Source organism: Hylaeus anthracinus, unplaced genomic scaffold, assembly GCF_026225885.1.
Source record: "Hylaeus anthracinus isolate JK02 unplaced genomic scaffold, UHH_iyHylAnth1.0_haploid 2, whole genome shotgun sequence".
Lineage (NCBI taxonomy): Eukaryota > Metazoa > Arthropoda > Insecta > Hymenoptera > Colletidae > Hylaeus > Hylaeus anthracinus.
The window spans coordinates 5,687,013-5,700,985 of NW_026534838.1; the positions used below are offsets into that span (position 1 = coordinate 5,687,013).

Below are 13,973 nucleotides of genomic sequence, written 5' to 3' on the forward strand. Positions count from 1 at the left end.
GAACTTTTTCCGTCCGAGGAAAGGTTTAATGACGAGGAGGGCCTTCCCGAGCCATTCCGGAACCCTTCGCTGGTCGTTGGAGTGCGTCTGCACGGTTGCATTCCGCTATCCGCCCAATACGGTGTTTAATATTGGGCAGTTTAAAGCCAGCTTGCGGCGGAGGAACATTGGCACTGTCGGTCGTTCTCTTTAACGGTTATTGGCCCGCAGTAATTCTCTAATCTCTGCTGTCAGCGGCCTCTGTGTTTCCGTTTCAATATGGATTACGATCGCAGGCTACTGTGGCGCGGTGTCGTAGGCAGCTGCCAGTGGAACTTCATTACTTCGAGGCTTATCGAATCATCTTGCCGGAAAATCAGCAGGGAGGGAATAACAGCGGTCGCCTCTCTCTCAGGAACGATGCTCCCTTTGATCGAGCACGCTCGACGTTTCGATCTGAGCTCGACCGCTTGGATAACTTCGGATCAAACCTCTGATTTACGAGGCTCGTTGTACAGGACGTTTCATCGGAAACGGAACAACTGGACAACTTCGGCGGGGGAACAATCGCGGGAACTGTCGGCACGTCGATTTTCAGGAAACCTTCTGCAAAGGGTCGTTGAGACTAACATCAACACTTTCATTATTCGATGGATTATTGGTGGATGTTTATATAAATTCATATGGATATTTATACTGAAATTTAATTTAAATGACAGTGTTGGTTACGTGCTAAACAATGAGACATTTCAATGTTGGTATTCTATATATGTTAAAATTTGTGCAGAACCATGTTATGCATAAATGCATGAACTGCAATCTGTTTATTATAAAAGGACATGTAAGTTTTCGTTACAATATTTTTCATTATAGATATAACTGTTAGAAAAATTATGAAATTAAATTTAAATGAAAGTGTTTCTTATGTGCTAAACAGTGAGACATTTTATTCTTGGTATTCTGTATATTTTAGAATTTGTGCACAACTATGTTATGCATGAACTGCAATCTATTTATTGTAAAAGGAAATTTTATTACAATCTAGTAATTATAAAAGTAAATCTAAGTTTTCCTTATAATATTTTCCATCACAGATACAGCTGTTAGAAGAAATTATTAAAATATATTTAAAGAGTATTGGAGAATCAACATGACGTACGTCAATCTTCTTTTTTAAGTCAAGTGAGTAGCTGCACGAATCTTTAATAGACCTTCACCTTCAAATTAATTGTTATTTGAATACAAAATAAGAGGTGTATTTTATTCGAAATGATGAAATAAATTCAGGATGGAAATTTTGAGCTTTGGTGTGTTCTAACGTTTCAATAACCCAGATGTAGAGAGAAACTGTTACCCGAGCATGGCAGTGACCCAGATCGATATTGACTTCCGTTGTATTCACCGTGTTTCCGAATACTATACTTAATCCCCTCTAAATATTCCTTAAGCCCGACTTAAGTAGCCCTTTCGAAAGGAGATAAGAGCTACGTGAATGCCGATCATTGTTCGCGAGCATTAGTTTGCATCCGGCTTAGTATGTACTTAACTGCGGTTGATTAATTGATCGTGGAAGGACCGAATTTCCATCGACGTTCATTAATAGACTAAAATGAACTTCCTAATAACCCCTTCGTGGCTATATCAATACACAGCGATTATTTAATTTTCATGTAGTAACCCTTGTCGCAAATATAACGCAATTGTAAAATTATTGTTATTGTTAGATGTAATAAATTTGTTACCTAATCGTAAGTAATTTTGTAAATTATTCATCCCTCACATATGTATTTTATACAAGTGTAAAAAATGTAATTCACAGTGATCGCTGATGGCGTACATGCTGATGCGACAATAAATGAATAAAATATATATATATAAAAATTTAAATAAAAGTTTAACTTTAATAAATATCGATTGTTTATCGCGACAAGGTGGTTAAGGAAAGATTTAGAAGCACTTTAAATCGCGATAAAATGTTTTCGCGTCGACGGCATTTAGGCTGAGAGGAAAAAGAGGTGAAGGAAGCCACTCATACCGGGCTTGGGTACGCCTATACAGGTTCACGTGTTACAAACGACTATCATGACGCGACAGCACGAGGCTTTTAACGGTGGCTTCGGTTTCATTCATGCTGTAGCTTTCGTATATACAGGGAAAAGGCGTAGGAACGAAAGTTGAGGGAGCGGGCGGAGGCGGACGAAGGATATCTGTCACATTTACGCAATATATCAACTTGCTTTTCGCGCTCCGCGCGGTTCAATGGCGTCACATATTTTCTTTACATCTCTCTGGCTCCTTAGAAAGCCACTTTCATACGGAACCGGCTTGTACGTCAAAGCTCTTGTCAAATAAACGCTCCAGACGCTGAACGATATTAAGTTCACCGTGGAATCGACGTCAATACCTGGAGGCAATGCTTGCTCAAATCTTATTTTACCTTCCGTAACATTTGTCACCCCTATCAATTACACCCTTAACTCGCGATTTTCCAATGGAGCTCAACAGTTACAGTGCTAATCGTCTCGAAAAGAAGACAAACTACACGTAGCTATCAATCGAAACGAATCATTAAAAATGAACCAAAACAAATTCTGTTCCTCAATTTAACACGTTTACTATCGCATATGAAAATACAAAAATTTCACAGTTATTTGTTGTACGAAATAAAAATTCTAAACAATTCCTTTCTCCTTTTGTGTGTATAATAATAGTTCCTCAAAGAAGTTTCTCTGATCGAGAACGATCCAGGCTGAAGGTATTCGTAGGGCGCACGATCTCGCGTGCAGCGTCCAATCACGAAGTTGAGAGTAAACGCGGCTCCCGCTGATAACGGGACATCCATTTTTACGTCCGATGGAGCGACAAAAAGCTCGACAACGGCGAGGTAAGCGACCCCGTTCGCGCCCGCAAACTCGTTTCGAGTCCGCGGCTGGTGAGCCGAGGATTACGCCGCGGAACGTATATAGCATCAGGATCTTCGGAATTTATCATCAGACTTCTTGGGGGGTGCGGCGGGGTTGAAACACGTATCTCCGTAGCGGGACCGGATGGGATGCGCCCGTTGCAGAGAGAGACCCGAACGAATTTATCACCCGACGGGATCCGACGAACGAGACTCTTCCATAATCCGCGTTAAAGAGAAAGAGGTATCCCCGAGCCTTTAGGCGGATGGTCGTGTTTGGGAATGGAGGAAACGACGCCTGGGCCAGGGAACGATGAAAGAGATCGGGCTGCCTTAGAAACTGATGGAGAACCAAAGATGGGGAACTTGGGAGCTTTTGAAGAGCTCCTTGCACTCGTGTGCAGTCAAACAAATCTTTTTCGTGTACGGGAAACCCTTATATAACAGGGTTCAAATTTCAAGGGGTACTTATTTATATCCAGGTAATTTTTAAGTTCCCTTTGCAGTCGAAGAAACTCAAGAAGCGGAGACGGAGAACCAGAGAGGGAGGATTTGTGAAATCTTTGCGAACGCACGTACAAAAATTGAACTTACATAAGAATTCATTTTACCCTGCAAATATTATATATTCAAACTCTACTCTTAATATTTTATTATTACTGCATACTGTGTGCATTTTGTAGTTTCGTGCATATTCAAATTTCCTGTAAATGCATAAAAATCCGCAGTCTAGTGATCACCCTTCTCGTATGTATTCAAATTAATCTTCTTTTATACAGGGTGTCCAAGAATTAGTTTAGAAACCGGATTAGGAGTGTAGCTGAGACAATTCTGAACAACAATTTCCTTTGCAGAAATGTCGGCTGGCGTTTCGTTTTTGAATTATTAACGAAAAACCAGCGTCCTGGCTGTCTAGCGCGTAGCCTATACTACTGCGGCTGACTATCGCGTAGCTTATACTACTGCGGCAGCCTACGCACCACCTTTGCAGTTAATATCTCCTGGACGAAGCCTCGGACAACATTTTCGCTAAGGCAAAAGTTGTTTCAAATCACTCTCCGAACCACCCCTTTCAAGGACCTCCAACATTAAACATAATCCAAAGAATTAATCGACTCTATCACCAGCTAGAAGATCGTTAATATTGATCAATAATCCTCTGCAATTCTTTTATGCAATTAAAATAATTAATATTGACAGATCGGAAAACTTTCAAGCCCAACGGTTGCCCCGAGCGTCCTAGTTCGAGCCAGCCTCCTGCGCTGTGATTGGTCCGAGGTTTTTCGTTGCTAATTCAAAAACGAACCATTACTCGACATTTTTGCGAAGGAAGTTATGGTTCAGAATCATCTCAGCTACTTTATACGTTTTACTCAGTGTCTCCAACCTTAATTATCCCCACTCCGAAGTAACCAGAGCCAATACGCGCCGATCAGCGTCAGGGATAAGCTCGACTGTTGGTCGCAGCGTCCGAACCTCCGGTGGGATGATGAAGAGGTTCGCCGAGGATCTTCGCGAGACCTAGCTGGCTCGAGCGGGATGAAGACGGACAACCTGTCGCGAGGGTGAAGGTAAAGCGATGTATAGGAGCAGGGGCCAGCGGATGGGAGCTCGAAGGGGTGGCGCTACATTGGCTTTTACGAGCGAAACCCCCATCATCGTAAAGCGCCCGTGCTCAACTATTCCCCGGCTACGATCGTCCCTCTTCCTCGATCTTCTTCCCGCTCGTCTTCGTCTAGCTCACGGATTTTCGGCTCGCAGTATCTCCCCTCTTCGTTCGAGACGCTGACGGACTTCCTCGGACCGCTTCAGCTCGGCGGTATCCCCCTTCAAAGTGAATTCCAATACATTGGGATGCGACCAAAATGGTGAAACACGAACGTGGCTTCCACGTCCGGGACGGAGGGGGCGAGATTTGAATGTCTTGCTCCGGAATTGACGACGGTTGAGCGTCGGAATGGAAGACAGAAATTGCTGGGAGCTCGGGCAAACCCCTCCCGCGCCTTCACTTTCCCGCCCTCACCCTTTCGCCGCGGTCCGATTCGCGCTGTCTTCTTCGTCTTTGTATTTCGACGTCTTTCGTAAATATCGGCGTATCCTTTTGTCGCTACTTCAATGGCGTGATTCAGTCCTAAGGTCCATCCACGTTTTTCGCGTCTTCGGATCTTCGTCCTTGTTCTCCGTGTTCAGTATCGACCTAACCAGTGTCCAAACGTAGGCGTCGTGCAATAGAATTAGCGTATGTTTCTTTTTTTTATTAGTGAAGCATTTGAGTCACGTCAAAATTGTTGCAGATTATTTTTTGGCTGTTCTTATTCATTTTATATACTGTTAGATGAAAGCTACATATCTGTATTTATGCATTCTGTAATATTTATTTTAACTTATACTATACAGGGAATTTTAAAGAACGATGTTCATTTTATCGCATTTTTTAATTTTTTTGTTTTATGGAGTTAATCGAGTCAAGTAGGATAAAAACTATTCCACCATTTGCTTGGCTTTACTATTTTATTGAAATTGTATTACATATTATATTTTATTCCAAGTTTTTTATTCATGTGGCAATACTTTGAACTAAAAGTATAATAATTGGAATCAGAAATGTGTTAGGAAGTTGTCGACACGGTTTCTCTGTGCAACTTGAATTTTTCAAAGTGTTAATCACATTTATGCTCGCCTTTCTCCCACCATAAGCAGTGTGTTCCCAATGTCGCTTAACAACGTGAATCGAATCCTTGCCTCGAGACGAGTTATGCGATAATCGAACTGAATCACTCCCCGAGCCGACTGATCTTCTCCCCAGGAAGTGGAAATCGCGTACGTGTACCGGATCTCTGTCGATGTGCCGAGGAACCGGGAGTTTTACTCGGCGAGAGGCTATTTGTAATCTGGCGCCTTCGCTGGTTCTTATCGAGTTGGGGTAAGGTCGTTCGATCCCGCAGGAGCTGCGGCTGAATTCTTTTATCTACCTTGATTTTCCCCTTGGAAATGAGGCGATTTAATAGGGTGCAATGAGAGGAACGAAGCTCCCTGCCACGGTTGTAAAGGGAGCCATTCGTATCGCGGACACCAGTTCTACGACAGTGACGCGTAAATTGGAGTTTCCGTCGGATTGGCGGACGGCGAGTGCCACGCAGACGTGTATTCGGGTCACCTTGCTTCGGAAGAACGACTGAAATATGTGGGAGTATATTTTTGGACTCTTCTTTTTGAAATTTTCGTTGGACTCCATTTATTGATAAATATAGTTGATGTAGTAGAACCTTGAACTTCATTTATTGATAAATATCGTTGATGTAGTAGAACCTTGACGTTCATTTACTGATAAATATTATGCATTCTTATTTTTTTACCTACTCTACTGCTGTCACTTAATTTTAATTCAACAAATAAATTTCTAATAAGAAGACTTGAAGGATGTGGGAGTAATTTTGGGGCTCTTCTTTTTGAAATTTTTGGTTGGACTTCATTTATTAATAAACGTAGTTTATATAATAGAACGTTGACCTTCACTTATTGATAAATATTGTTGATATGGTAAAACTTTGTTTATTTTGAAAAATTTATTAATTTTTTTAAATTTGTGATAGTACATTTATTTTACCTTCATTTACAAACGTATTGTTTATTCGTTTTCGCCTGCTCTGCTGCTATCACTTGATTTTAATTCAACAAGTAAATTTGTAACGAGAAGGTTTGAAGGTTTAAGAGCGTGTGGAGCGGAGTTTGTAGACGCATAACCGAGAGATTTCTCCGATATCGGATTTCTAGAACACGAAGGGTTCTGTACTCGAGAAGAAGAAGAAGGTGATATCGACTAGGATCATAAAAAGGGAGCTGTAGAATATCGGGAAAGTGAGACAAGTAAACGTAAATCTCTTAATGCGATACGGAAACCTTTCCAGGGAGTCAAGATGTACAAATAGCTGTACAGGTGGGATAAACATGTAGACACAGATGGGATTATTTTGGAGATTCGTTGTTATTTATTTTGAGATACGTCCTCTGGAAGTTTTCCGATGCTACTGACAGATGTGCGATAAATCATGACACAGATGTTTTAATATTCAGATATTTTACAGAGATATTTCAAAATTTCAAAATTTTATATATTCGTATTAAGATATTTTAGAAGATATTTTAAATATTCATATCCTTGTATTTAAAGCAGAATAAAGATGGATATTTGTTCTTGAAAAGAGTACACTGTATGGATTCATGTAAAATGAGGAAATTACATTTTCTTTCCAAGACTTCCTAATTATTTTTTTATCTTTGGTTCAAGACATCGGGGAACATCCTCAACGAAATCACTTGGCCGACTTTAGATTCCATCTAACGTTCGCAGGACGACTAGGGAAGCGACCAATTAGCCATTTCGCGCACTTGAAACCTAATTAGCGAAAGTCGCGGCACCGTTCAAAACGCAACGCTCAGGCGCCGCTAATGTCCAATTAATTGTAGGCGTTCCTTTTGACTCACGTCAATTAGACTCGTCAAATTATTCCGCTTAATTGTTCCACGAAAACGGCTGCGTTCCTGGAGCAATCTAGAATTCTAAAATCGCAAAATACATGTGCGCCTGACAGTTACAATCCTATCCGAAGTTAAGTGGATGTATATAATTTCTACTACCTAATATTCTAATATTCTAATAATTTCTAATACATAGTTATTATCATTGTCAGATACTTTTAAACAATTGTTTTTTTTTTATAACAATGTATGTGACTGAAGTGTCTAACTCGGCGTGGAATCGTCCGATTCGATTCTAACAAAATTCAAATTGAGGAACGGAATTTGAATTATCCAATAGATTCTTATGATCATTGTTAGATACCCTTAAACATTTCTTTCATTTATTGCTCTACTGGCCAGAAATATAATCCTGGTGAAGTAATTGCATGCTGGTAGTTCACTTGCCGTTCCAGGCAAGTAAATATTACTATCAAGGGTACATAGGATACTATAATTATATATATTATAGTGTTACTTTTGTATACAGTTTTAATATAAAATATATAAATTATACACAATCTCATGCATTATTCAATCTACCACCACGTGAAATATTTCCAAGACTCGTTCGAGTAGAAATAGACACAAAACGAACCCTCGTTAGGCTTACCCTTAATTATAAGAATTTCAATTCTATAGTTTCGGTCACTTCATCGCGCTTTCGGCCCATTGCGGTTGTAGCAGTTCCCGAACGGCGCGGCTCTAGTTTCAGCTTTTCAGCCGCGGCATCGTTGTCGCTTGGCGGCCGTAAACTGGATTTCACCGTTCCCGTCGTTCGACCGATGCGAAGTGGCAATCGGGCCAAGTGGACGACGCGTTCTGAAAACTTTCACACGCGTCGAATGCCGGTGGAGGGATCCAGAATCCGGTGCTCTCTTCATTACACGCGATGCGCTCCAGGCGGGAGGGGCCGAGGGGTTGCAAAGTGCTCAAACAACAATCAAGCCACGAGGGTACGGCGTTCGGTACATATTGTGGAACATCACCACTCTGGACTCGGCAGCTCTGCCTAGCCCCGTGACCCGTACCCGCCTTCCACCCCCTCCGAAATACCCAACCCGACGCCCATTTAACCCTTTTAACTCTCCGTGCCTACCCCGACACTTCGATCCGTGACCACTGTCGTTGCGCGGGAGGTTCCACGGTTATATTGCTATTTGTACAGCGGCAACTATCAATTTGTCGCCATCCATTACGGCGTTAGAGAGGGATTTGCTGATTTAGGCTAGGCGCGGCGCGCGACATCCGCGCGCGGTTCACGCGTGAATCGCTCGGGCTGATTTTGCCCTTCGAGCGCCGCGAGCGGACCCATTCGACGCGAAACGCGCACCGATCCACGCGAACCGGAAAATTCGATTAACGTGCAATTAGCCGCGTGTTATTCAGCGATCGCGCTCGTCTGTGGTAGCGTTATGCTAAGAGCGTTGGGAATTTTTTTCGGTACTTCGTTGTAAATGATTTGTTGAATCGTTAGGGGAGTGGCTGGTGGAATTATTATTTAATGTGCCTGCACTGTTTAAAAAATGGAGAAGACTACCGCTAGAGAAAACTAGTGCAACATTCTTTGACAAACAACGCTCCTTGACAGGATCAGGTCAAGCAATGTTAACATTTTACCAAGGACACGACTTCTATTACAAGGTACCATAGAATCTTAGCTGTGCGAGAAACTTTGACTCCGACTCCATCGATCACACTTTAACGTCACCACTGGGAACCTTGAACATGCACTCACCAAGGACACAAGTTTATCTGCGGGTGACAGAAAGTCCTGCTGCAATGTTAATCCTTTCATGACTATAGTTAGAGTCGAAGAATTGTTTGAAGAATCCAAGAAGAATTGTTTGTTGATTTCCAAATCAACTGATCCCCTTAAATAATTTTGTTTTGTAATATATAATTTCTACTAAGGGCGCGTATTTTAATGTATTGCAAATCGTATTATACGAGCAAGTGAGTGCACCTGTATGGTTGAATTTTCGAAATTAATAAGACGAGAGCGATTATTACATAATTATTTCCCCTGCGATTATGTTGAATCGATTGCGGGCATTTTCGTCAGAGAATGCGATTGAAAATGCACGATTTAGCGCTTCTCATTTCCGCTGCAAAAATGGAATATCGACAGATCGCTTTAAAATTGAAAACAGGGTTGCTTTTACTCCGCGTTAATGTTCGCCTTCTCGTCAAAGGGACGATGTAATTATTATGCCAAGATTTGTTAATGTTACAATAGAAAACGGTTTGATTGCACCAACGGTCGACGCACAAATTAAATTCTACGTCACTCTTAGGCGCAATTTCTGCTTTGGTAGGTAAACAAAACATTCATATTCTTGAAGTTCGGCGAGTGAGCAGTCTACAGTGTTACATTACTATTGTCTCACCGATACGCTTCGGCCTACTGCTCCTTTTTCCTCGGACCTCTCTCTCTCTCTTTCACTCTCTGTCCTTTTCTACGTTCAGCGCTCGACTCGAGCAAAATGTAAACACAAAATAGAACACAGAAACACGGAATAGAAACTTCCACCAGATAACTGCAACGTTCGGGTCCCGATTTTCTTGCACTTATCCGGTCTTCGCTGTATTTGCCACGAATAATACAAACACCTATTTCCATTACGCGGAATATTCAAAGTGGGCCGGACTTTAGCGACGTCCCAGCGAGAGGGATCTCTCTCTTCCGGGCGGCGCGTGATACATCACGCCGAAGGACCTCGTCCTATACAGGTCCATAAATTCAAATTCGCGATATTTCATAACACCGCTGACAAGCTACTAAACTTCAAGCCCGGGGAGAAAACTTCCACGTCACGTCTCCGTGGCTCCGGTATCCGCGTTGCCATCATAAATTCTATCGGCGGCCGAATAAGGAGCCCTGATATCACCTTTCGCCAGGTATCGCCGGGGACCCTCCTCCCGGTCTTCACTTATCCCGTTCTCCATGCATTCTGGGTCTAACGTATGCCAACATCCCCATATCTACCCTCGTGCATCGAGGAATTGTTCGAGCAATGCGGAAAACCACATTGGAATGCAAGATACTGCTGTTCGGAATATTTGTTTACGAAGAAAAATTTATTTGAGGACCTTTTAACTTTGAGAATATTTTAGGTACGTTTTCAAGTATCTTAGATAATTTTTTCAATTGTCTTCACACAGAAATATTGAGATACCAATGGGGAAAACCACGTTAGGATGCAAGATAGTCCTGTTCGAAATAATTCTGTTACAAAATAAAATTGATGCGAAGTGTTATTAACTTTTAGAATATTTTAGGTACGTTTTCAAGTATCTTAGATGATTTTCTCAATTCTCTCCACCCAGAAGTTTTGAGACGCCTCGTCCTTCTAGCGACTACATTTGTCCACACCATCTAATTATCAAACAACCGAGTTCCAATCAACACAAGGAAATTTCCGCACACCCCAGGTACGAAGTCTTCAGATACAACTTCTTTTTATATTATTCCATCCTGTGTATACCTTCTTAGCCATCCAAATTTCGAATAAATGCATAAAATTCGTCATTCTACTCGCTACTCCCTACAAATAAGGAGTCCTGATCACCTTACGCGCTCCAGGTATCGCCCGGGACCCTCCTTCCGGTCTCCACTTATCCCGTTCGCCATGTATCTAGGTCCGAACGTATGCGTGCGGCAGCGTATGTACAGGACGCGGCGCATCGCCTAACCGTATGTACGGCGGCGTACATACGCCTACATACATCGTCGTGTTACGACAATTAGGTAACGGAATGCAGATTGCGGTCCAGTTGCTATCCGTAGTTACCATACGAAGGGGACGGTACCGGTGGGAGGTTAAAGGGGACCGATGGTGACGTCGGTGGTAGCGCCGTTCGACCATTCCGCCACCGTGACAATCCCCCGGGATGCAAACCAATTGAAACAGTCATTTCGTAAGGGGCTGCTAAACCGACGAGGCTTCCTAGCGCGGAGCCCTGTTACCCCATTCCTGGCGTATAATTTAACACTTCGAAGGGAGGAACGGGATTTCTGAGGCCTGCGGGCCGTTACGCCGGTTGGGAAGTCGATCTTCGACGACTTACGCGTGTCGGAGAACGTTGGGGAGAGGACAATGGTAGGAATTAGTCGATTTTGGGTCTCGCTCGGCATCTGAGATTTCTTTTAGGTTAGGTTAGATAGATTAGAGCACGTAAAATGTTGAAAAAGATGGCTGGGATGGAAGAATAATTTCTGGGGTACCATGGACTCCTCGCGAAGCAATATTATTCGTGCGCAATCAATTTCGTTAAAATTATAACGAGGTACTTAACTAAATATTAATGTTTGCCTGGAAGGCACGCAACGCTGTGTCGCATAAATTTGTCGTGACCGCATTCTCGGTAAATGCAGCAATGTTTTCGCGTCGGGCTAATGAATCCACGATCGTATTCGTTATTAGTTTCATAACCGTCATGATTGTTATTACCATTCGACCTATAGAGATCCTGGGAACAAAACGTAGAGGCATTCGCATGCTTGGACCGGTGTTTCGCTTTAAAAACAATCGAATGGCGATTTTCAAACACCCGAACATTAATTAATAGCTGAATTACGATTTAGCTTAGAAATTATGATTAGCATTAGAAATAATGACTAGCATTAGAAATAATGATATTTCGGAGTAGTGATAGAGAAGATGGAGTGGGAAAGATGAGGATAGAGAGTAAAGGTGGAAGAAGAGAAGTAGGGAAGGAGTTAGTGATGGAGTGAAGAAAGTAGAGAAAGGAAAGAGATAGAGATGAGGTAAGAATAAGGACAGATTTGTGGTGACACTTCCTGTCTTTGCCGCTATAGGGACACGGCGCGTGCCGTGCGTTCTCACAAGAGATCGACCTCCTCCTACATTCATATATAAGGGACCGAGCTGAAACATCCTTTCCTATCCAAACGTCTCTCTCGCTCTCCCTTAACCTTCACACAGATTTAAGAAACAAACCCGAAAGACGAGAACGAGGGAGATGTATTACAAACCACTCAAGGAATACACAATAATACACCACGTACACACATGCACAATAAATATTAATGGTTAAAATAAATCCTCTACCGCTCGCACAATTTTACCTGTGAATTCATTAATTATTTGCAGGAAACGTCACGATCAAATCAGAGCCTCTGTACAATCGACTGCGAAGTAAACAACCATTTCAAAAGAGCGATCGTGTTTCGTTAAATGATTTTCATTCGGTGTGTCGTGCGTCGATGAACGAGCCGTGGAAGCCCGCAGCGCGACGATGCACCTGCGTCGTTCACGAACGGGCATTAAACCCCAGGAAATTGCGCCCTCGAGGCATCGTCTTCGCGGAGTCGATCAGCCTACAGACGATTGCGTCCTCCGGATTTTCCGGATCGTGCAAAACGGGCTGCGAGTTCGTTTGCCGACGGTAAAGGCGCCCCGACCGACGATGTTGTTATTAATCTCGCAATTTACGCACGAAAGAAATTGTTCAAGGGGTTACAACTAACAGAAATGGATCTAAAAAGAGAGTTGCAGAAAGTTTTTATAAAGATTGCAAGGGACGAATTTGAAATAACTTTTACGATATTTAAATCGATATCTCGATCGAAAAGAAAATGTAATTTTATAGAACAAGTATTGAACTTAATATCGATTAAATTGTTGTTAAAGTATATTTAAGAGTGACCAAGACACAGTAAATTTCCAAGAAGAAAAGTTCCAAAATTGTTACGATTTGGTATGACGCAGAAGTAAAGCTGGCAGCATTCCCCTTTTTCTTTCGTCAAATATGGCGGCGTGCGCGCGAAAATACGAAGGCTTAAGGTATGCGTGATCGGAAACACGATACGAAAAGGGAACGGTATTGCCAGAAAGGAATCAGGTGTCGAGGGAACGAGGCTTTTTCGGGAAAGCAGTTTACGTCACTCTGCTGCAGACCCATTTCAGACTTTCCTGTTGGCCGGCATCAGATAAGCCAATCGGGAAACAAACTTTTCGGCAGTATCGTGCCAGAGCGGTCTTCTCCGCTTTTTCTCCCAACGGAAGGAGCCGGGCGTTTCGTTATATCAGAGCGGCCTGATCTCGAAACTACTTCGCCGATTCTGCAGCGCTCCTAATAACTTCCGGTTTCTTTAATTGAATTTGATCAAGTGCCGCTCCTCTTTCTCCCGCCTCTCCTCCCCGTCCAATAGCATCGTAAACCTTCTGTTTGTAACAGTCCCTCTGTCGTTTCCTGGACCACTTTATCGGCACTGTATAGTTCGTTGACTCGCTGCATTCAGAAAAGTAAATACCGCTGTGACTTTCATCGAGATTCTCGATGCTCGTGTCGCCGACGGTGTCCTTAACGATCGCAAACCTCGCGATTTCCGTTGTTGCCATTCTCGTTTGTTGACATTACGCAACGCGATAAGCAAGTAACGCGACTTGGAACGCAAAGAAATGGGGGTGGGTAAAGGTAGCGGAACGACGCGGGGTGTGTTTGAGACTAGTAAATATTAAACTGGAAGAGATTTAAAGAGTAGAAAAGCTACTCTACCCAAGGGTTGTTTAATGATGAGGTAAATAGTTACAATACACGTGGAAGA

General features: G+C 42.6%; 1 protein-coding gene across 1 annotated transcript in view; it reads right to left on the reverse strand.

Moving 5' to 3' along the window:
* Positions 1-9,197, reverse strand: part of LOC128892996 (neuroendocrine convertase 1-like) — a 115,439-nt gene extending 106,242 nt beyond the window's left edge. Inside the window, exon 1 of the mRNA XM_054153695.1 lies at positions 9,138-9,197. Within this exon, the coding sequence (XP_054009670.1) occupies positions 9,138-9,197 (60 nt within the window). The remainder of the gene's footprint in view (positions 1-9,137) is intronic.
* Positions 9,198-13,973: the final 4,776 nt, after the last annotated feature.